Source organism: Atractosteus spatula, chromosome 5 (genome assembly GCF_055471065.1).
Source record: "Atractosteus spatula isolate fAtrSpa1 chromosome 5, fAtrSpa1.hap1, whole genome shotgun sequence".
Lineage (NCBI taxonomy): Eukaryota > Metazoa > Chordata > Actinopteri > Semionotiformes > Lepisosteidae > Atractosteus > Atractosteus spatula.
In genome coordinates this window covers 43,746,373-43,771,007 of record NC_142710.1, presented here as the reverse complement: position 1 = coordinate 43,771,007, position 24,635 = coordinate 43,746,373, and the positions used below count along the sequence as shown (strand labels likewise).

The 24,635-nt window shown below is 43.7% G+C and overlaps 1 protein-coding gene across 2 annotated transcripts in view; it reads left to right on the top strand.

Moving 5' to 3' along the window:
* Positions 1-10,609: 10,609 nt before the first annotated feature.
* LOC148835142 (glutamate dehydrogenase, mitochondrial) overlaps positions 10,610-24,635 on the top strand; it is a 35,521-nt gene continuing 21,495 nt past the window's right edge. Inside the window, exons 1-4 of one of the 2 annotated variants that reach the window (XM_088916650.1) lie at positions 10,610-11,240; positions 19,514-19,594; positions 20,191-20,246; positions 21,988-22,051. In XM_088916650.1, coding sequence (XP_088772776.1) covers positions 10,841-11,240; positions 19,514-19,594; positions 20,191-20,246; positions 21,988-22,051 — 601 coding nt within the window. In that variant the 5' untranslated portion in view covers positions 10,610-10,840. The remainder of the gene's footprint in view (positions 11,241-19,513; positions 19,595-20,190; positions 20,247-21,987; positions 22,052-24,635) is intronic. The other variant, XR_016091072.1, reaches the window with a different exon arrangement.

Genomic DNA, 24,635 nt, shown 5'->3' with positions numbered 1-24,635 from the left:
ACCACAGCTGCTGCTGAGTTCCGCACGCTGCCGGAAGTGAGGTCGGTCAGTTAATTATAGGCAGCTGAGACTGAGATCTCATGCTGACCACACTGGGCACACCAGCCTCCTGTTTCCATTAAGAAGTGACCACAGGGGAGCAGGGGGCACTTTTTTCACAGTCACTGGATAAAGATACAGTAGGAGTCTTGGATCAATAAGCTACTTAGAAACTGAATGGCCTCCCCTCAAAGGTTACCTACTTGATATTGTTTAAAAGGTTTAGCTTTCACAATTGTATCTTCCTGCAATTTCCCTCTTCGCAGGGACAGAACACAACTAACAATCCTGGCTTTCCTGCACCGCCTGTCTAACTACACTCCACTCTTACCCTGGCTGCACCCAAAATCTCAACACTTACACTAAACACTATCCTGCCAGATTGCACACTGAGCAGCTTCCGACACAAGCACTGTAACTGACTTGATGTCATTCACTTATTACTAAGTGTAAGGTTTATTATTAATAATAACTGCTTATCTTTACCAGAGCAGTACATGTGTCTCTATGGGGATCTCTGTAGCTAAGGTAAAGAATGTTTCTGTTACACCTGTGGTGTAAAACAGTCAGTTAAATTAGCTCCTTTGATATTTCTAAAGTGCAATTCCTCTGGTGCTGTAGGGAAGCTGCATTGTTTCCATCGTCCAGTGTCCTGCCATCTCCCTGAGGAGTGTCCCCTGTTACAGACAACATTAAAGACTTGTGAAGGAGTCCATCCAAGCATTGTCAGAATCTGGCTTATTCCTGCTCAGGGGCACAGTGACTCAGACCCTATCTCAGTCTATCTCAGGGCTCTCATCATACTAGCTTCCACTAACAATGAGTTAAATTAGCTCAGTACCATAACCCCAGAACCCCAGGAGAAGAAGGAAATCAGTGTCCATGCTGATGCAGAATCCAGAGCCCGGCCTGGATGTGCTCCAGAGCTGACAAGGAGCTCAACCTTACAGATGTGGGACCTCCGCTTTGCCCTGACTAAGAGTGCAAAATTTCACTTCTGTGGGACAGGTTGTTCAGATTTAGTTCTTTTTCTTGTAGTTGTTCTCTGTGCACCACAGCAATCACAGGGAGTGCCCGGCTGCAGTAGAGACCGCTGAATACCAACACAGTTTCTGAATCAGCAAGCTGATCTGTGCCATTATCACCGGCCACTTCCAGGACAGCTCCGGTCTGGAGCTGTAAATGAAGCCAGACATCTCTGAGTCATCCTTATGCTCAGCTGTGTGCTCAAGTGTGTTGGAGTGAAGAGAGAGCTCAGAGCTCTCCTGACCACAGTGTGAGTGCAAAGCAATCTTAGACTGGCACATGTGTGGAGGGAATGCTATCCTGCCATGTCTCCAATGGTGAAGAAACAAGTCGTAAATTAGAAACAGAATATCACAAACTGAATATCTGTGTTCCCTGTCAATATGTCAAAAGGATCTTAACCCTTGATGTTGACTTGCTTTTCTTTGGTATTAATTTGCTGTATATTGTGGTCTCTGTCACCTTCATGAAGATATTGGCAAAGGCAGAATGCTGTTTTCTGTGTTGTCCTCTTTTTTGGATATTAATACAGGTGAAATAGTGAAATACAAAATAGATACTTGGCACTTAAGTTTGAGAACAGGAGGCACTTCTTTACACAAATGGTTGAGAACAAGATACCCAGTCATGTTGTTTAATTTTATATCCAGGGTTCTTTCAAAAATTGGCTTAACCAGATCAATTAACTACCAACTACCAAACAGGTTAGATGGGCCAAATAGCCTCCTCTCATTTGCATATGTCTTCTATTCTTTTGTTCTAATATACAATTGGGATACTAATCTTCTGTCAAAACCTATTGTTTTCTATTTTGTGTGGAAAAGCAGTGGACGAATCATCTTCTGCCTTTCATTCCAGGCTCAGGAGAGAATGATCAGAACCTGTCGGTATTTCAGTGAAGGGAGTATGGGCCTGTGGCTCAGTCAGACAAGAGCTGGGTTTGGTGTAACCAGTATGCCCAGAAGAATAGTGTCATGGCTATAGCCACAGATTCCTAAAGTTGTCTTTGTCATCAAATAAAGGGGCTTTGAAGTGCAGGTTTACTATCATTATTATTATTATTGAGAGCTGCTGGTGGGCACAGACCAGGATCTGTGGCCCCTCCTATGTGAGAGCCCTTAAAGTTGTATGCCTTCACACATATAGCATGCCTTGTGCATTGCACAGAGCCTGACACAGACTCTCATATATATGGTTCCATCAGGAACCATATAACACCATATACTTTGTAAAGTATTAACAATTTGTTTTAAAAAGGTTCTTTATGTGCAATAATTGCATTGTGTTATGTTATAGGAACTATTTTATCTTAATGGAAGTGGTAGCTTTAGAAAGTGGATTGCAGTCGTCAGCAGTGGAGTTGTAACAATAGAGCAGTGAAATAAAAAACTGACACCCCCACCCCAAACTCTGTCTCTCTGATACTCTGTGCAGTGCTGACCATAACTGCTAAAAAATCAGCACTGACCCCGAGAACAGAGGTCAGTCTGCTGTTGTCAGGCTGTGAGCAGACTGGTCCCAGCAGGAAAAAACAGGTTTGTAACGACTATCATTAACCCACAGGACCCACAGCACCCTGACACAGGCCTCCCCTGTCAGCGTCATGCTGTCTCATTACTGCTGGGTACTGAACTTGCTTGTTGAGTTGCTCCCAGGATGCCTCCTGTTTTCAGTCTGCCCCCCCCACCTCCTCAGAGTGTGCAGAGTGAGTGGGCTGTATAACCCCAAGAAACACTAGGGACACTTTTCTCATAAAGTGCTCTTAAAAACCCCCTCCTTCCACTAAGTTAACCGATTCACTGATAATGAGAAACGTTTCAAAGTCCACCCCGTAGCAGAGAGCCGTGACCCTGCGTAGCTATCAAGTTGCAGTCTCCCAAATCCATACAGCAGCTATTCTGTGTGCAGACATTAAAGAAACCGCCCTAGACCCGATTAAGCAAGTTTTCAAAGTTCAGCCACAGAACATTTATCTAATTACAAGGATAAACAGAATCCCCAAATGTGTTGTTTGGGGATCTCTTCTTCTGAACTCTCATTCATAACCGATAAATGTCCCGGAAGTTTTAGTAAAACTGGGGGCTTCACAGCTTTGAATTTTTGTCCTGATCAGATAAAGCGAACATATACATTCCCTCAATTTTCCATGCTCAGCGTTGAGTTGCAAACGCACAGCCTGAGAAAGTGTCAAGTGACTCTGCCCCCACTAAAATCCAATAACTCTTGTATAATAATTCATTAGCTCCATATAGGCCAGTAATCACAGCCTCCTCCTGCAGAACCTCAACACTCTAACTGCTGTCCCAGTATCATTGGGATGTTCACGCGACATTATTAAGACTTCTAGAAAGAGGCATGAAGAAAACTCCATAGACAGCGACGTATACAAATGGTAAAAAGTTTTAATATTAAACAAGATTACATAAGAAAATCAGAGCTAATCCTATTCTTGGAAGATCTAATTAATATGTTATTTTGATTAATTTTCTCTCTGGGGTGATATGGGTATTCTGTGTCAGAGGTGGTGTACAGTACATGTTGACAAGCTGGGGTTCATCTCCCCATGCTGAAACATACAGTAATGGAGTGTTTCAGATGGGAAGAAGAGACCCACACACTTTCTCCCTCCCTCACCCTGAAAAGGCTCTGTAGCCGAATCCTTGTACTCTTTTTGCTTTCATGTGGAGTTAACCTCTGCTCACGATCCTCGTAAACTTTTAAAACGATTGGTCGTAGAATCTATTAGAGCACCACAAGAGTTGATTAAATGACTAGAAAGCCATGACACTTAGCAAAACGACTTGTATAATGGGATATTTTCCCCATAAGAACATGTGGAGGGTTTCAGGCTTTAATAAAAATTAATGCAATACCATAGGGGCAGCACGCTGGTACAGTGCTTAGCATTGCTGCCTCACAGTGCTGGGGTCCTAGGTTAAATTTCAGACCTGGGGTACTATCCACGTGGAGTTTGCATGTTCTCCTCATGTTTGTGAGTTTCCTCCAGGTGCTCTGTTTCCCTCACACAGTCCAAAGGCATAGTGGCAGGTTAACTGGCTATTGGGAAGCTTGGCCCTAGTGCAAACGTGAGTGTATGTGTGTTTGTGTCAGTGTGTGCCCTGTGATGGACTGGTGTCCTGTCGGGGCTATTTCCCGCCTTGCACCTGTTGCTGGTAGGGATAGACTCCGGCTCCCTCTTGACCGTGAATTGGATTAAGTGGTTAGAAATTGGATGTACAATATGACTGAAGTACGAAATATGGTTGGTTTAGGGACAATATATTAGATTGAGAGTTTCACTTGCAGCTAATTAAATATGGTACACTAAAAAGGATTTTGATTATAGACCAAGTTACGTTCCTATATAATGCAACTTATAGAGAAATTATTTAGGAAGGGGAATATTTATAAAGAATAATTAAATTAGCTTAAGATACGTTCCTAACATACAGTTCAGACACCCCTGTATAGAGGGTACTTATAACAGGAACCGTCTATACCTGTCTGCACACCGAAAAAGTCAGAACCCTTTCATAAAAAGTGTGGAACCTGAGAAACGTGCACCTGCTTGCTCATGAGAGGGGAGGACCCATACTTGCACTGTAGTAAACTGACCAGTGTCCAGTAATCAGCTGTAAAGCGGTGTGTTGTCCGAATACAAGGATCCGGCATTAAGACCCTGGGTTAAGAGGGCCTAGCTTCTAGATCATTTTGGCTTCCAAATCAGAGACAATTTGTGAGTGAGGATGGTGTCTGTTTCCAGATTAGCAAGAACAGCCTGGAGAAGGAACAATGTCTTTAAGAGTTCTTGACATCCTTTTTCCTAGGAAGCCTTTAAAGTGTTTATGTTAATTGCTTAAGAGACTGGGAGACAGACCTGAGTTCATGCCAGTAGCTACAGCTCAATCAGCCTCAGAGTGAGACATGATCACAGCCGCACGACTGGGTTATTCCAGTGACGGAGCCTAATCCACAGCGACTGTGTGTTTAACAGATCCTATCCAGTTCACTTGTTTCCAGCAATGTGCAGAACTACCTGGCATGATAATCCAGTCCATAAGCTCCCACTCTAGCTCAGCTTCCTCGTCTGCAACTGTTTGTAAAGTGCACAGGCACACAACACAGAAGTGCCAGCCCCAGAGCTACTGTAAATACTGTCCTGTGACCAAACCCTTTTTCCAAACTCTCCGATGACGTGTATGTTACACGTGGTAAACTGTCATTGCGGTTGTCTCTATGAAAATCCCAGAAGAGCTTCCTTTCACAAGCTCTCACAGACTCTTAGACTGGATCTGCCTTTAAACCACATCATAAACTCTACGTATCCTTGCATTTTTCAGTTGTGCTTGAACTGCACAGGGCTCTTGGATACAGGTTAGACAAGAATAAAACAAGATCCGCAAGAAGAGGTCATCTGTCCTGTTTTCCTTGCTTGTTAATGTAGCTTATTGATCCACTGATCCATCTGGTATATCTGGAAATCGCACAGGGAACCGGCTTCAACGGTGCAGCTGGGCAGCTCGTGCAGATAGCCACCACCTAAGTGTAAATAAGCACATCCTCTTAATGTTCCAGTATCTGCTCGGGTTGAATCAGTCCAGGGAGGCTGCAATGCCTTCTCCTTCACCTCTTCACTGGAGCTGTTCCAACCCAGACCCAGGCCCACAGAGAACTGTCATGTCCACATGACTAATGCATTTTGCTTACAATGACCTGCCACACCAACAGTGCAGTCCTCCAAGTTTCATTCAGTACATCTAATCAGTAGTTTCAACATTATCTTTCTGCATCACCGTCTCAGGGCCTGCAGCATGCTACCAAATGTGGTGTTCCTGTCCGCTCCATGTGGTGCTTGGCGTTTTCTTAATGTTGTGATACTATATATTATAGGAATGGATATTCATTATCTCTTGCCAATTCACAAAACTATGGTAGATGGAAAAGATTTTTCCTCATTTTCTGTGTATAAACTCCACGTTATCAGCCGCAGGCAGTTGTTTTCACTTCGTCACCGTACATGAACGCGACAAAGCGAACTTCGACCTCTTTGACAGACGTATGGAGTGTACGTACAGTATCTTACAAGAGACGACTCACGGAATCAAGCAGACACCTTGAATCCCTGATTCATGTCTGCGAGGGAGTCTGAGCTGGTTTCAGGAGGTGCAAGCGAAGCCGCACACAGCCGGCGCGCCTGCACGTCTGACCACCACTGCAGGCAGCCCCCTCCCACCCCGGCAGCCAATGGCAGAGAGAAGAGCCGCCTGACGCCTCGGCACAGTCTCCTCCTCCCAGCCGGGGCCGGAGCTGTTCGCCCGTCCGGCCCTCGCTGTCAGTAGAGAGCAGGGAAACACCTGATCCCGTGCCTGGCCAAGGCTACTGCAGGTCAGACCGTCAGGAAGCACATGCCCCGATCCTTCCAAATCTGCAAGAGCACCTTTATCTTGCCATTCAACCGTGAAACTGTCTCATGGTTCATTTGCTTTGAGCAGCTTCCAGTTGACCTTGCTGCCCTGTGCAGGACTTGTAACATGCACTGGTGCACGACCGCATGCGTTACAGGAGCCTGCCTACTCTGGACAGTGTTCTGGACGTGTCTATGGAAATGCCTTGATCTGTAACGACAGCCTTAGTTCACTTGTTTATTTGTCATATGCACAAGTGCTTATAGCATTTAATCCTTAGCTACCTAACAGCAGAAGGAAAGAGCTCTCAAAAATAAAAATATACCAACCATTGCGCACATTTTAATTCCATGCAAGAGATTTTTAAGGAAGCATAAAATAAATTAAATGAAATACGAAGGATATTTCTCCACATTATCTATAACGGAGACCACTCTATAGTATGGTCCACTATACTGAAATAGCTGAAATGTACGTGTACAGCCCTTGGTTTGCTGTTTTTCTGAACTATTTGCTAAATAAACTTTCCGCAAAGAACAATAATAATAGAAAGCACGTTTTAGAGGGTCAGTTGTCTATGACGCACACCCCACTTGTAAAATCCTACACCATTAGATGCTTACTCCTGGCAAAGGTCGCACTGTCGCAACAGTCACATACCAGATAGTTTTCACATTTTAAAATGGTTTAAACTCCATTTGCTCCATTTGAGGTCAGGCCTCTCCGTCACCCGGTTGTAACTCCAGACTTGCGATTTTCTTTCCCCTCGAGGCTGACGTCATTCCACACGCCCTGTGCACACCCTCCACAAGCCTCCCCGTATGAGGAGGCGCGTGCACGGGGGCGCCGAAAATCAACAACTGGCGGCGCGCGCGCGTCTGCGAGCAGTACAGTTTTCGCCAAGTGATGGCACTAATGCTAACGTTTTATTAAACCGACAGGAAACGTAACACAAACTATACAGTTTTCGTGAATTCATTTTCATAATACTGTATCTCAGAATCCTAACAAGCAACGCTTGGTCTAAAGCCAACGATCAATGTTATATTTTAACACCTGTCATATAATAATAATAATAATTATAATGAATCTGGACACCCCACTCAAAGCACTTTACAGGTTACGGGGACTCCCCTCCACCACCGCCAATGTGCAGCATCCACCGGGATGATGTGACGGCAGCCATAGTGCGCCAGTACACTCACCACACATCAGCTATCAGTGGGGAGGAGAACAGAGTGATGAAGCCAATTCATAGATGGGGATTATTAGGAGGCCGTGATTGGTAAGGGCCAATGGGAAATTTGGCCAGGACACCAGGGTTACACCCCTAGTCTTTTCGAGAAACGTCCTGGGATTTTTAATGACCACAGAGAGTCAGGACCACGGTTTTATGTCTCATCCAAAGGACGGCACCTGTTTACAGTATAGTGTCCCCGTCACTATACTGGGGCATTAGAACCGACATGGACCGCAGGGTGAGTGCCCCCTGCTGGCCCCACTAACACCTCATCCAGCAGCAACCTTAGTTTACCCAGGAGGTCTCCCATCCAGGTACTGAACAGGCTCACACCTGTTTAGCTTCAGTGGGTTACCAGTTGTGAGCTACAGAGTGATATGGCTGCTGGCCACGGTCTTGCCCATTAAAACGATCCAACAAAGAAACAACTGTCGATAGTCATGAAGTGGTGGAGACAGCAGAACACTGTGAGAGCTGAGAAAAACCCACCAGAAGAAACTGTGGAGCACAGCTCTCTGACAGCTATTCTGTGGAGAATGGAAACTATGTGGATCTCATTTAAAACTGAGAACATGAGGCACTTCTTTACACAAAGGGTAGTGGAAGTATGGAACAAGCTGCGCAGCCAAGTCGTTGAAGCCTATACTCTGGCTTCCTTCAAAGATCAAATAACTACTAACAGCAACAGTCTGGATGGGCCAAATGGCCTCCTCTCACCTGTAGCCTTTATGTTCTTAATTTTCTTAAGCGGTTGCCGTAAGAAGGGCTTGACTCATTAATTTAGCACAGATCATCCTGCACTGTCTTTTTGTAGCCTGTAGGACCTGTTGCTCTCACAGGCCACACCCTGTCCAATGGACACCTTGGCCTCACCAGTGGCAGGCTTGTGGTGTTCACTATCCTCAATTCAGATTTCGAACTGACAGCAATACAGCCTTGGAACACCTGGACACTAAGAACTCATACAGTATGTGAGAATGCTGTTTGTGGACTACAGTTCAGCATTCAATTCCATCATACCCAGTCAACTGGTGACAAAGCTCAGGGGTTTAGGTCTGTGCAACTCTGTCTGCAGCTGGCTGCTGGACTTCCTAATCGAGGTAGTGCGGATAGGAAATAAAACTTAATAAACTTAATAAAACACCACTCACCCTGAGCACTGGAACCCCACAAGGCTGCTGTCTGAGTCCAAGGTTGTACTCCCTGTTCACTCACGACTGCACAGCAAGACACACAGCAACAACCGTATCATTAAGTTTGCGGATGACACCACTATAATAGGACTGATCAGTGATGATGACGAGTCCACTTACAGGGATGAAGTCGTACAGCTGCTTAGGTGGTGTCATAGCAATAACCTGGACTTGAACGTAAATAAAATGAAAGAGTTAATAGTGGACCTTCGGAGACATAGGCCACACACTCACAGCCCACTCAGTATTAATGGAACGGAAGTGGAAACAGTCACCAGCTTTAGGTTTTTAGGAATTCACATCTCTAGAGATCTAACCTGGACTGTAAACACTGACTCTATCTTGAAGAAGGCTCAGCAGCTTCTTTATTTCTTGAGATGCCTCAAGCGATGGGAGATGCCAGTACCTGTGTTGGCGAACTTCTACCACTGCACCATTGAGAGCGTCCTCACCAACGGGATCACCGTGTGGTACGGCAACATCTCTTCTCGAGAAAAAAAGGCACTGCAGAGAATGGTTAATATGATCCAGAAGATCATTGGCTGTGGTCTCACCGAGATTAAACAGCTCTATGAGGACCACTTCCGTGGTAGAATTCTGGCCATCACAGAAGACAGTCACCACCCCGGCCATGAGGTCTTCACCCCGCTGCCCTCAGGCAAAAGATACAAGAGCATACGGACACTGACCACTAGATTCTTCAATAGCTTCTATCCACAAGCAGTGAGATTGGCGAACACATTTAGCCATGCCCCTCAGACCACACCTACTGTACACCCTCTACCTCCTTATAATTTCCAATTTATTTATTGCACATCTCCAGTCATTGTTTACACGTCTGTATTGTTTACATTCAAACTGTTTACTTGTTTACTTGCACATTGTCTACTGTTTGTTTGTATATTGTCTTGATGCACTGTCTGCACTTTGTGTTTTTACACTTGTTTTACAATCGAGAGACTTTCTGTAAGTAAGAATTCCATTCTACCAGTACATGTACTGGTTACATATGGCAATAAAGTTCAAGTTCAAGTTCAAGTTCAATGCCACAGGGATGCCAAGACATCATTCAGGACTTGTGCAGTCCAGGCCCTAGGCAAGGTCAAGAGTCAGAGTGAATGTGATTGTCTCAGGGTCAACGACCTGCACTCTGGAAAAGCTGCAGAACAGAAACCAGTCACTCCCTGAACAGCAGAATACCTGCCACATGGACAGACTGGGTCACCTGCTACTGGAGAATCCAGTGATGTCACTTCTGTATCAAACAACTCCACTTGCTTGAAAACATTGAAATGGGTGCTAGCATAGGTAAATTGTTTTTTTTTTATTTACTGAAAGTATTTATACCTCTACAGAAGCATGTCATGATAACATGTATGCAGAGTAAGCTGCTGAAGATACCTGAGTCTTAGGACTTCACTAGTTGTTGAACTAGCAATGCGGAGTTAGCTCAGAAGTTTGCACTGAAGAGTTAATACAGATGTTGAAATAGATAAGCAGTAATTAATGTATTAACAATGTTTACTTTCTGTATACATTTTAAGATTATTCCAATTTTTAAAATAACCCCTTGAAAATCACCCCCATCATTATTTTTGGAGATTAAAAGATTGTTTTTTTTCCTGTGAATCTGAACCTCGGCCACGTTCATTGTTAGCTCACTTGTGTGTTTTTTACAAAAGACGACGGGAGCGCGCACAGGTTTTACTGTGGCCTGAGCCGCGCTCCCCATCACACCCCTCCCTTCCGCGTGCGAGGAGCGGCTGGTCTCGCGCTGCCTTTTAAAGCGAGGGGGATGGCATGAGGGCTGTCAGTGAGAGGCAGGACGGGACAGACAAAGGAGGTTCCGTTGTCTCCTTTAGTTTTTTTTTAAGTGTCCCCCTTAGCTTTTCTTTTTTAAAATACAGAAGAGTAAACCTCTTACCTCATCCTTAAAAATGTACAGGTATTTGGGCGAGCTGCTCTCTCGCGGAGCTGGTAGCGCTTTGGCCTCGGGATGTGTCGAGTCTGCTTTACCGGCTTCCGCCTCCCTGATGCGGGTCCGTCACTACAGTGAAGCCGTTGAGGAGAAGGAGGACGACCCCAACTTTTTCAGAATGGTTGAGGGCTTCTTCGATCGCGGCGCCAGCATTGTGGAGGACAAGCTGGTAGAGGACTTGAAGAACAGGGAGACGCCGGAGCAGAAGCGGCACCGGGTCCGGGGAATTCTCAAGATCATCAAGCCTTGCAACCACGTCCTGAGCGTGTCGTTCCCCATCAAGCGAGATAACGGCGAGTGGGAGGTGATCGAGGGCTACCGGGCCCAGCACAGCCAGCACAGGACCCCCTGTAAAGGAGGTAAGAAGGCGGGCAGAGCGGGGTGCGCTGGCGCTGCGCGCAGATCGCGGCGGCGGCGGCTGCGGGTTTGCTGCAGCAGCGCTCCCTCCCGGCCAGCGGGACTCCGCGAGGGAGAGGCTCGGACACGGAGCTTAACGAAAACACAGCAGTCTGATTTTACAGACATCAGTAATAGCACCACGACGCTCTGCCTTCAAAGGCATATAGGCCTGTTGTGGTTAAGTGGTTCATTCAAACGTAAAATAAAGCTCCGATTTGTCGGAGGGGTGTATGCATTTTGGTTTAGAAGCGAGCACGTCTCCCGTATATGGAAGGCAGGGGGGCTGAGTGTAGCCGTGGTACTGATTCGTGTAGACCCGAAATAGCTCCCTGCTGGGAGCCCCCCGCTCCCTCCTTGAAGCTGGCACGCCTGGGTGACGGGATAGCGGTGCAAGTTTGCTGTTGTCATGGCGATTCCCCAATAAACAGGCTGGCTGAAGTTGTTGGGATAGGAGGGGGAGGGAGCTGCAGGCAGAATATCCGTGTCTATTTTCAGCCCAGATCCAGAGTGTTTTCAGTTCACTTAAAACGTAGGAGCATTTAGAAGTGAGGTTTTTCACCTGTCACTGAATGGTTGCGTTTGATGTTTTTCTGACTCGGGCCAGGTGACGCTGAAGATGTGGCACCTCTCGGGGTTTCCTGTTACAAGACTTTCCTGTAATTGGCGTCCAGGAATTCTGATCTTTTGCCTTTACAGTTTTAGAAAAAAGATCCCACTGACAGAAAGTGGGGGGTGTCACGTTAGCCAGCCACAGGCACAAAAATGTACAACCCCGCTTTCCAGGACGTGAACCTCAGTCCTTTTGTGTTTTAGTACAGTGGGGTGTGTGCCCATTTCCTGGGAAGTGTGGGTGTGGGTTGGGCTGCAGAATAGAAAAGCAGGAAATGTTCTGACTTATTAACTTTATGAAGAAATTAGCTCTTATTAAAGTTCGGGAGATGAATGGTTTTAGTAGGTAATGCATCTACTTTGTTACACATATGAATGCACCTTGATGAGATGGACTGTATGTTATTGTATTGTTGCTGCATAAGACTCCTGTTTATACCTTGATATTGTATTAGTTGTAATGGGGACAGGCCTGTGTGGTCGTTACACTACAGGAGGCCAGTGTACTTTTCAGGAAGAACTGACCCACTCAGCTGGAAGGGTGCCGTGTTCTTCAAGCTCCAAGCCCAAGTTGCTGCAGCAGGCAGGAAGGTGCCTGGAAAATGCTCCCATACCCATTGTGGTGTTGCTGTATAGGAGGACGATGGCCTGGGGTTTCCACAGATTTTGAGGGAGAGAGAAGGGTTTAGCCTTTTCATCTGTTTCGAGTGTTCTGTCATTTTTGGAACAACTGTCTGAACTCTATAACAAAGCTGAGGCATCGACTTACATTTTCTGGAGACACTGAGGAGCTATTGAAAAAGCCTGTTGTGCACATCGAGAATGCTAGCATTCTTGTTTTGTTTTGTAGTGTATGACATGCTTAAGAAGATCCACATCTGCAGAAGTAAACACTGCTTTTCACAAGTTTTAGATGTATTTCAAGCAAATTAATGGAAATTCTTCATTTCTACTGTAAAAACTGTATAAAACAAACTTTTATTTCTACCTTCCATCAGCTGTTGTTCTTTTTCAGGTTAAGGTTGAACTGTTTAGAATTGCACTGAGAAGGAACTGAATACTGTGACTGGGAGTTAGCTGTGATGTGTTGAAAGGTACCATAGGCCTTCACAGGTGTCTATGTATCTGAGAAATAACATTTGGCAAGTTGGCATTGCATGCCAATGTGAAACATTCAGAGGCCTTGGAGACAAACTGAAGAACTGGACTAAATCTGTGGTTTTGTAAGGAATCCTGATTGTACCACGCAAAGGTACATAACTACAAATGGACATGGCTGAGGATATGGTGTGTGGAAACAGGTTTCACATTTTCCTGCCTCTGGCAACTCTTCTGTGCAGAGGCTCAGGGATTTGCATCTAAGTGAGAAGGGTAGCCGTCGGCTTGACTCCAAAGGGACGTGCACAGGGAGTAGAGTGGAAAACAGAACTAGAGTGAAGTGAATTGGGAAAGGACCAGGGAATTAAGTACTTGGGCCTAAATACCAGGATTAGTGGGCATAAAGAGCAAGAGTTGTGTAAAATACAAAATTAGCTTGATGATGATGATGGAACTGGACCCTCAGAACCAGGACTGATGGAGAGCGCTGGTAAAGTTCAGCACTAGTGGACACACAGCAATCTGGAGCGAGAGGAAACATGGAACAGAGGGGGGAGTAGCACTGCACATCAAAATGAGCCTTCGGGCACAGGAACACAATCCTTTTAGAATTGTAGCTGTAGCTGTACTGTAGCATCCATCCACAAGAAAGGGCCACAAAACCAAACCAAGTCATTCTACAACATTACTGTTGTTAGACAGTTAGATTGTATTTTATACCTACTTGATTGCAGACGTCATAGTTTCGAGTAGCAATTATTATTTGTTATAGAGAGAATCTGTCCCACACATTCAAAGCAAAACATAAAAAGAAAGAAGCAGATAATATAAAAAAAATCTAAAAGTCACGATGAAAACAGAAGAAAAACACAACATTTTGGCTGTGGAGCCTTCTTTGGGAGTGAGTTGAAACGTTGTTTCTTTTCTTCTCTTTTCAGCATGGAATAAACCTTTACTTGTTCCTGTAAAAATGCTGTATATTTAATTATATTTGTTAATTTGCAGCCTACGCATGTTGACACAGCTACCTACTTGAACTACTGTATTTCAGCATTGATACAGGACACACTGTGAGGCAAACAGCAGCATTAAAAGAGTTACAGAGTTCAGTGGCTAAGATGGGTAAAAATGAGTCAAACCTGGCAGAGCAGCAAGAAAGAAGCCATCACAAAAAACATTTCAAATCCTCCATGGAGTTTTGCTGCAAAGAATTTATAGATAAATAATTTTGTAATACTGCAAAACTGTTAAAATTTGTTTTGGGGTCAGCCAAGACAAAACTGGAACATCCATCACTTTTCTAACCACTTTTTCCAATTCAGGGTCACAGGGGAGGCAGAGTCTATCCAAGGAATGGATGTAAAATTGGATCTTTTTTATCCAAATTCAAAATGTTACTTCTAGAACACACAACACAACACCTTACCCAGTCAAGATCATCCCTATTGCCAAGCATGGAGCGGCAGCATTATGATATAGTTCTGCTTGTCATCAGCAGGGACTAGCAAGCTTCTCAAGACTGATGGGATTTTAGACTGAGTAAAGACAAATCTTAGATGCAAACTTGCTTCCCTCTTGTGCACCAAAAATTGTACCAAACTAGTGTCCAAAGTTTGTAGAGATTTACCCAGAATGACAGGGGCTGAAATTGCTGCCAAAGGTACTTTTAAATATCGAGTTCATGGGTCTGAAATCTTATGCAATCACATGTTAAGTTTTTTCTTTAGCTTTTGCTGACTTTAACTGTGACTTATCTTACCCTTAGAAGTCTTCAGTGTCAGCATTTAGGTTTCAAATAAAATATGAAATATTAATGACCTTAAGAATAATCCTATGTACGTTCAAACATGGAAACTTAACCTAGTTAATTAATTACCCAGGTTGAGACAAAACCAGAAGAAGCCAGGCCATCCAGGAATGGAGACTGAGACTCTTGTTCTATCTAGATAGTGTGGGGAAGCAATGAACAAGGTATGTTAGGACCTATAGCAAAAGCATAGACTTTATATCAGTGGATGTTATGTTTAAATCCATACTGTCCATTTGCTAGTCCATACTACAATACAAAAAGTAAAACCTCCTTTATAGAGAGATGTAACAGGGTGAACCAAATTGATCAAATAAAGCTATTGGTGCTCTAGCATTAGCACCCGAGAATGGCAACTAGATATACTGTCAGGTTTAAGGCAATGTCCTAAACTGACAGGCTAGATGCAGAGCTTTGCCATAGTAAAATAAGCAGCTTTGAGATAATACAAGTGCAGTAGTACAGTATCTGTGAGACTGGTCTTGTGATGCAGGGTCTGGCACAGTCTCTTGTATTCCAGGAGCATGATATTTGCACCACTGGTACAGGCTGATGCTCATGGCCTGGGTGGTAGAGTTCTGTTAGCAAAGTAGACAATTCCTGCATTTATTTTTGTAGTACACTAGGTGCACACAGACACTCATTAAAACAAGTTACTTAAATTTTTGGGAGGCACTGGTTCCTCACTGGTGTGTTTCAAAGTCTATATGGCTACAGTATTACATCTAAGACAGCCATTGCCAGAATACTATAGAGGGAAGGAACTGTATCATCATTCATTTCAAAGATGTGTCAGTTTATTTTTCTCCATTGCGCAAAGCTTTGTTCCTTCGGAGACTCCAGTAAAAAGACTATACGAAACATGATGTGGTTTCTCATGTTGACAGAAGTGAAACTGAATTTCAAACCAAAATGAGAGGAATCTTCCCATTAACAGAGAGTTGAACTCAAGCCTGTGTGGATGTTACTGAAGCACGTATGTGCAATCTTGTGAGAGAGGGTCCGTCGTTTACAGAAGCATGTTAGTACTATAGAATGCTGTACGCATTTTCTCGATAATCTGAATGTCTGAGTGTTGTATGTTTTGAAATGGAGAGAAGCGATTTTGATGTTTGGGTAGTGCTTGGCCTGTTGTTTAGAAGGCTGATTTTCTGTGTCCCTCTGGCTCAACCTCTCTGAGCTACAGTGAGATAAGATAAGATCACTTTATTAGCCACATACAATTTCTTGTATTAGGAATTTGTCTTTTCGGATAGCCCAACTTGCTCTCCATGAGACACACAGACAGGGAGAGAAGCTTGGGGTCAGAGTGCAGGGTCAGCCATTTATATGGCGCCCCTGGAGCAGATGGGGTTAAGGGCCTTGCTCAGGGGCCCAACGGAGTAGGATTCCTCTGCTGGCCGCTGGATACTTAGCCACAGGGCCACTGCTGCTCTAGGGACAAGGATCGCAATTACATCATGATTAGACCAGTGTCAGAGGTGGTCAATTACAGTAGCTTCCCCAGTATAACCTATGACTCCTGTGGTTATCTCATTTCTCTCACACTAGTCTCTGGGGTCAGCCTGTATTTGACAAGCAGGACATCTCCCAGGAGCACACACATCACCTGTGGCCCATTAGTTTCTTCATGTCCACTGCCTAGGGCTTTTACATACAAATTCATATGATAGGTCTCTCAAATCTCTCCGAAGTGGGTGGTACAGAGTACCATCCAATATTAAATATTGAATTAACTATAATTAAATATAAAAATCTAGAAGCCGTAGAGGTGGGCTTGTTCACACCCACACTGAAGGGGGTTTGTGATCTGGACAGTATGGGTTAATGCACCAGTCGCTTGTTTCATGCAGACTCAAGAATCCAAAAACCAGATACTGTGGTGAGGGGCAGAACTGGTTGATTTTTTTTCTTCTTCTTACTCAATTTGTAATGTTTTTTGTCAATAGTTTTAAATTGAAATCCCGGCTTAATGGACTGTCTTTTCCTTAGAGCAGTTTAACTAAAAGAAGAGTGAAAAGCATTAAAGGGTTTATTGTATTGGTGTCTAGGGTATCTGGTCGCTCTGCAGCTTTCTTTTTCCAAAGAGCGACAGTAGACTTTCCAGAAAAGTGTGCAGTTCAGTGCCACGCCCAGGGCCTCTCCCTGTGCGCAGCAGCATGAGGCGGAGTGAACAGCAGAGAGCGAGTCGCAGTGCCAGGACTCGGGCTCACTCGTGCTGAGCAGGGCCTCTCCTCTCAGGGCTGCAGCTGCTACTGATTTGTGGGATCAGCAACAGCACATGCAGAAACTGTGCAATGCAGTCCCAGGGCAGTTGCAGTGAGTGGGAGGCTACAACCAAATAATTGCTTTTTTGTACATCTTAGTTTAGTATGATGAGTTTGTAATATTAGAATCAGAACAAAAGGATGCTGTATGTAGAAGATATATTTCACTATTAATGTCCTCCAAGAATTTTTGAGTTTGTTGAAATAGCCCAATAGCTTTTGCTGCTGACAATTACTTCCTCTCACAGGTTTCACAGGATGTATTTCTATCTCTTTCCATCATTTATCACAAGAAACGTGCAGAGAACCCTTTTAAACCAAGCTGTGCATTAGGGCTAATCAATAAATTGACTGCATAGACCATTGGGCAGGTCACAGTGAAATGCTGAAGTGAAAGTGCTTTCTCATGTATTGTCACTCGTTACTTCCTGTAGCCATGCAGTTTTAACTAGATGGCCATTGCTGTTCTGTGTAGGTTATTGCACTGTCAGCAGAAATGCTGACATTTGCAAGCTGTGCAGTCTCTGATTAGGTCTGAAGTCTCCTGGTATTGACTCAGTAGTAGTCATCAAGCTGTTCTGAATCTCTCTCTCCATCTTCTAGGCACTGACTTTCTCATTGTCGGACTGCTGTGTGGACTGACATGGCAGCAGGAGCTGGGCACTGCAGGGTTGTTTTCTGTAATGATCAAAACTAATTTAGACAAAAAAAGTGTTTAATTGAAATCATTGTTTAATGGGCCTGTGCTGTGTTTCAGCTGGAGGCACGTTTATTAAGTTTCGTGACATACTGTAAGAACAATGTGCCAGACGAGGGATGGGGGTGTGAACATGCTGCCTCTTGGGATCAGGGTCTCCGTGATGCAAAAGTCACTTCTTTTCAATGCAAATTAATTCTGTTCCACTTGCAGATGCACTGGATATTGACAGTACAGTCCAGTACCTCCTTGCCTGGTTCCAAACTGATGTACAGGCAGTATATTCATTTTCTATCACAGCCCTCCCAAAGAATTGTTTAGGGTTGAGAATGGAACAATGGGAATGAATGGCTTGGGAAATGAGTTTACTTTTAAATAATACCCTAACATTGATTTGCAAATAGCCTAAAACTCAACCTTCTTGATTAAAGCTATAGAATATTTTGAGTTTGGACATATTGCAGTATTTAAAGATTGAGGATATGAAACTAGTGCTGTAGTTAAATGTTTTATCCTAGCAATCCAGGGCTGTTCTATATTGAACCACGTTTTCCTCCAACCAGTGTCTTAAAATAGCATTCTGTTCTGTGGGCCAGTGTACTGGGGAGAATGTTTTGTAAATGTCATGCAGTCATACAATGATAGATAATAATTCACAGAGTCTGCATCCTGGAGATTTCAGATTACGTTTGCTTACATTTTCAGTTTTTTTCTTTGAAATGAAATATCCATCCATTCTCGGTACGGCGGCTTATTCCTGGTAAAGGTTGGGGTACCGTGGAACTTGTCCCAAGCAATAGGCACAAGGCAGGACAGCTTGGATGGAATGACAGTGTATTACTCTGCACACCTGTGTCTTTAATATAGAGATTCCAAGCAGCATATCTTTGGAAGGTGGGTGGAAATTCATGGAACGGAAGGAGAACATGCACACTCCACACAGATGGTGCTCCTTGCTGGAATTGCACACTGGACCAAAGAGCTGTATAGTGATGTGGCTGATTTGCATGATCATGCCACTTGATCATTGTTCACAACTTGACTACAACTGAATTCCAAGACCATGTTCCGTGGTGGAAGTGCTGTTGCTGCTGCTGTGGTTTCTATGGTGATAATTTGGCAAACCCATTTTGCCACTCAGTTATCCTTTGTAATTCGAAATCGGTGCTTATGTTGCAGTGTTCCTCTGCAGCTTGCTGCCTGTTGTCTCCGAAGCTGTCAGCAGTGCTTCAGCAGCTTCCCGTTGTGCTGCAGTGCAGTTGAAATGGATTGTACAGCGTGAGCGCCAACTCTCAACAATACAGGAGCTGCAGTGTAGTTCTCTCCTTAGTGCGCGCTCTTGTAATTTAGCAATGTTTCTAGCACACTGTATTACATGTGAGCATTTTAGCTGTGCTACCAAATGGTTTTAACTTGGACAGCTTAAGGGCTTCTACACTAGTGCATGGTAATAAGTCTTGGGCATGAGATTGAAACTAAAAAGTGTAGTATGAACCTTGTTATAGGGATGTGTGTAGATGGCTTCTGTTACCCAGAATTACAGGTGACTGAAGAATGTGGTTTAAGACATTTTAAGTTTTACTTCTTTGAATTCCTCTGCATTCCATAAAAACAAAAAAAGCATTCCATAAAAATGCACCGTAAATGCGCAGCATTGCTCTGTGAAGCTACAGCCTGGTTGTGGGCATGACTGATCCTCCTCCTGTGTACAAAAAGCCTCGGTGTTTCTCATGGCCTTTCTGTCCTGTTCTTCAGGTATCCGGTACAGCACAGAGGTGTCTGTCGACGAGGTGAAGGCCCTGGCCTCCTTGATGACATACAAGTGCGCTGTGGTGGGTGAGTATTTGTCTGCCCAGGTTAGTGCTCTGCATGGTGCTCAAGCTGTGCAGCCCAGCAGAACTGCAGTGTGGTCAGCACAAGGGTAGAGCCGCAGCTCAAATCCCTAGAAAGACCACGGTCACTTGCTGAAGCAGCCTTCCTGGTCAGAACCACAATCGAGTTTTTCTAACGTTGACTCCGCGTTGTGAACCGTAACCTCTATTTAAGGCAAAAATCTTACAGTATAATAAATAGTATATCGATTTAAAAAAATCTTAATGTTTACCTTTGTTCTGTGTATCTTAAAACCAGGTATCGCAAAACGTAACCAGAGAAACCCAGAAAGTTAATCCTTCCAGATATATTAGAACACAGTGTCATGGTTTATTTAAACTGTATTTACTCACCTGCTGTATGTTGAGTGTCCAGATATTAATTCAAATGCTCCAGCACTGAATCCCTCTGGCCAGAGTGAGGACACTATCCTTATGTCTGACCCCATTATACCCAGTCTGTCATGGTGCTCTGCAATCGAGTGGATTCACACGCGATGGTATTCAGCAGGCTCTTGGTTTGATTGTGTCCGTGTTGCTCATGTTTGCTCATTCTTGCAGATGTACCATTTGGAGGAGCCAAAGCAGGAGTGAAAATTAACCCAAAGAATTACTCGGTAAGTGCTACAACATTGAGGGTGGTGGAATGGCAACGAACATTTTTTATTTTATGTTTTTCTTTACTCCTTCCCAGTGCAAAGTCTGCTGGTGTTTGTAATGTAGTGCCAAATCATCTTAACTTTCTTCAAAGTTTTCAGACGTTGTCCATCATGAGTCTCTCATGTTGCTGAGCAAATATCCAGGTGCTCAGCTATTCTGTAAAGCACGCTTTGTACTTGGATGTAGGTACAATGTGCAAACAGCAGACCCTTTCCCTCGTGACTCATTTATACATAAGATATGCTTTTTCAAAATCCCATCTTGATAATTTTGGAATATTGCTGCTATTCAAATAAAGCTGTATCCGCTGGAGTCATTTTGGTTTTGAGAAGATTTTTTCTTCCACTTTTTGCTGACCCCAATACTGAAGCTTGGTTGCCATGCCAGGTTTTCCTCTCAACCGGTGTCTTAAAATAGCACTGTTCTGTGAGCCAGTGTACTAGGGGAGAATGGTTTGTAAATGCCCAGAGGAGGTTTCTAGCACCCGATGAGTAGCAAGCTGTTAAGAGGAACTGGATGAAACGGCAGTCTTTCAAGGGGAGAGACCACTGCCGACCTCACTTGCAGCAGTGTTTATCACAACACTATGAACTAGAAACGTAATGCTGTACCTTTATTGCACCAAGACATTTATCCTGCTTTTACTCAGCTCAGGAATCTATTCTATTGATGAAGCAGAACTTCTTAATTTTGCAGAGCCATCTTCAGTGTGTAGTTTAGCTGCTGTATGACGAGTTTGAAAAGACAGCGAGTATTTTCAAGGAAGTGGTTGACAATGGGAAGCAGAAACTGGCAGAGCAAAGGCCTAAGGGCATTAGTGGAGCTTGAGTGAGCACATTCGTGGGTATCAGGGGCGCTGCTAGCCAACCTACTGTTGAAGTTTTTGCTCTCTTTGGGATCCTCTAAAAAACCACTGGATGAGTTTCTGGTGTGATTTAATGACCAGCAACAACCAGACAAGCTGAGGTGAATGACCTCTTACTCGTAATATTGTGAATGGCCTTGCAAGGAACGTGTGGGCTTTCATTAAATTTAACTGAAATTTAGCACGTTGTTCTGAGGGGAACAAGCTTCTCCTGTATTATCCATTGCAGTACATCTTTGTTGTAGTCAGCAATCATGTATTTCTGTATCTAATTCATAACCTGTAGACTTTTGACTTAAGAGATCCATAATCATTAAGATGCAACATGTATCCACATGCTTGTAAGATTTAAATTGATCCCAAGAGTAGCACTAAGCTGCCTTGTGTACATGTGGCTTTTATTTGTTGAGTGTTCCATAGATAATTAGATAACAACAGCACCAGCTCTGCTTGCTGTAAGTAGCAGGCTGCCCTGTCACTTCCTGTTGCCAGCCTGCTGAAACATTGAACATGTGCTTCCTGCAGATGATCCATCAGCCCTTGGCATTGGAGATATGGAACAATCCTGTTCCTTTCTCAGCTGGCTGTCTGGGAGAATGCTGGCTCAGTATTTAAGCCATGTGAGAGCCATTTGTTTCCTGAGTCACACTTTTCTCTTCAGTGATTAGGATGCTAAAAATGAAATTGGATACACTAGTTTGCAGTGATTTCTTTTTTTGGCATGATTGCCAGACCGGTTGTATCCCATTTCAGAACATTGCCTTGCAATGCTGAGCTCCCTATAATTGGTGTATATGAAAATTAAATCTAACTTTTATTCCTTTCATCAACAGGATAATGAATTGGAGAAAATCACCAGGAGATTCACCATCGAGCTAGCAAAGAAGGGTTTCATTGGTGAGATTTTTTGGGTGTTTTTTATTTTCTTGTGACTTTCTGTGGGAGAAATGACTTTGTGTGTTTGCATCTGAAAGGGATCATTTGCCCCCCATCACAGCAGTATGTCAAACACATGGTTAAATAAAATTAAATCTAAAATGTCAGATAGCTGGTAATCCATCTTGCTTTGCAATACACCTGAGGACATCCATGCTTACCCTAGAGGAGCCTGTTAGCTGATTAATTTCCTGTAGGCTTAGTTTGTTGTACTTAAAGTTACTGACTACTAATGACCGACCATTAGTTTTCCACTCAGGGAGTGCATTGTCAGATACAGTTGCAGTTTTATTTTGGTGTCAGTAATGTACTGTATGAATCAACTGTATTACTGTAGGCAACTGTATTTGTCTCTCTTTTGCTAGATTGATGATGTAACAAACTCTCAGCACGAACTGGAATTCAGATTCTAAAGGCTATACTGAAGTTAAAATTCCGTTCTTGAATATTTGTTTAAACAAATGACAAATTTTTGCTGTTTTTGCAAATGAGAGGAAAATGTCATTTTCCATACCATCCATACCAAACCTGACACTGATGTGGCTGTCTCTATTCTATCTAATTGCATCTCTGACATAAAAACTTGGATGACTCAAAATTTCCTTCATCTTAACTGTGACAAGACTGAAGTCATGCTTATTGGCACCCCCCATCAACTTAATAAAGCCAATCCTGTAACCCTATCTGTAGATTGTTCTGTACTTGAGCTTCAGTCTAAATTGAAAAACCTTGGGGTTATATTAGATTCTGGCTTAACAGTTGACCCACATATGCAGCATATTGTCAAAACATCTTTTTTTCACCTCAGAAATATCGCTAGACTACACCCTGTGCTATCACTAACTGTAGATGAAAAGCTGATCAACACATTTGTGTTCTCTCGAATTGACTACTGTAATGCTCTACTCGCTGGGGTATCTAAATCTACTTTGAACAAACTGCAGTATGTCCAAAATTCAGCAGCCAGAATCCTGACCAGGTCTAGTGCAAGTGATCACATTACTCCTATCCTGGAGTCCTTGCACTGGCTTCCAGTCAAATTCCGTGTGGACTTTAAAATCCTCATGCTCACCTATAAGGCTCTGCATGGCTTGGCACCTCAGTACCTGTCTGAACTATTATCACCCTACTCCCCACCTCGCAACCTTTGCTCTTCTATTTCTGGTCTTACTGTCCTCCAAGCCTGTCTGCATTGTATGGGTGACAGGGGCTTCTCCTGTTATGCCCCCAAGCTCTGGAACTCTCTGCCCAAGGATATCAGAGAGTCACCTTCTCTAAACTCCTTCAAATCCAGACTCAAAACCCTCTTCTTTAGAAAAACCTTTACTTAACTGGTTCCATTCTTCTCCCCTCTGCTTTTCTTAGTACCACCATCCACGGTCTCTTCTGTGTATTGCAATTGTGTTTTATCTTTTATTCTTTTTATTTATTGTTGTTGTCATTCTGTAAAGCATGTTGAGAAGCCACCTTTAAAGGCGCTATATAAAATAAAGTTTATTATTATTATTTTCCCCACAGTTAATTCAAATGTATAGTTATATATATATATTTGGTATAGTGCCCTGTTCTTTATGAGAAAAAAATCTTTGAATGTTTCTGCCCTCCTACAATTTTCCATGTACACAAAGAAGGATGGTTTTGGTTAGTGAACAGTAGTAGTAGATTTAATTTGATTCTCCTTAATTGGTAGATTGTTGAATTAGTTGGAGATGTTAGAGAAATGTGGGGAGGCTGACCACAGTCCATACGCACCGTCCTCCTGTGGCAGTGTGCAGGAAGCCCACCTGCTGCAGCTGGAGAGGAGCTCGGACCTCGGGGAATGTACTGGGACTATAAATATGGTGTCATAGTTCAGTCAGCTCCGCGCACACTCAGGCTAACACATTACGGAGGCCTCCCCTTCACCGCAGGGGTTGTTTTTAGAAAGGGCACACCGCCTCTTTCCCAATGAGGAAGAGTAATGTGACGTAGGTGGGCACTTGTCAGGATGCCTTGACCGTAATACAACCTAGCATTCCTGGCATGGAGCTAAAGCACATGACAGCCCGGCTACAGAATATCACTGGCAGAACAGTGTCAAAGCACAGCCATGGGAACTGGCAGCTTGTTTTAACTAATGAAAGAGTAATAACGAGGATGACTTACGGACCAGTTGGTATGTTTTAAGTGCTTGTGTGTCTTATTGCTGTAGATCTGCTATGAAACCTGCTGCTTAAGTTAAATGTAAAACACTGGCATACAGCAATGTATTCCAACACACCTTTTGGGGGGAAATTTAACTTAGAGGTGTTCAGTGACAATTTCGCTGGTGGCAGTTCATATCACTGACTACACAACCAAGCACAGATGCCACATGACTGAACCTGCAGTTCTTCTCATACCGAGCAGGATTACTGTTGCAACAAACACATCATCAGCAGGGGAAAACTAACCTGTCTCACAGTGGTCTAAACCTACCTTGCGTCCCATATTGGTAGAGAACAGTCCAGGGAGGCCAGCTCTTGTCCTGGAGGGCCACAGTCTAGCAGATCTCTTCCACCAGTTG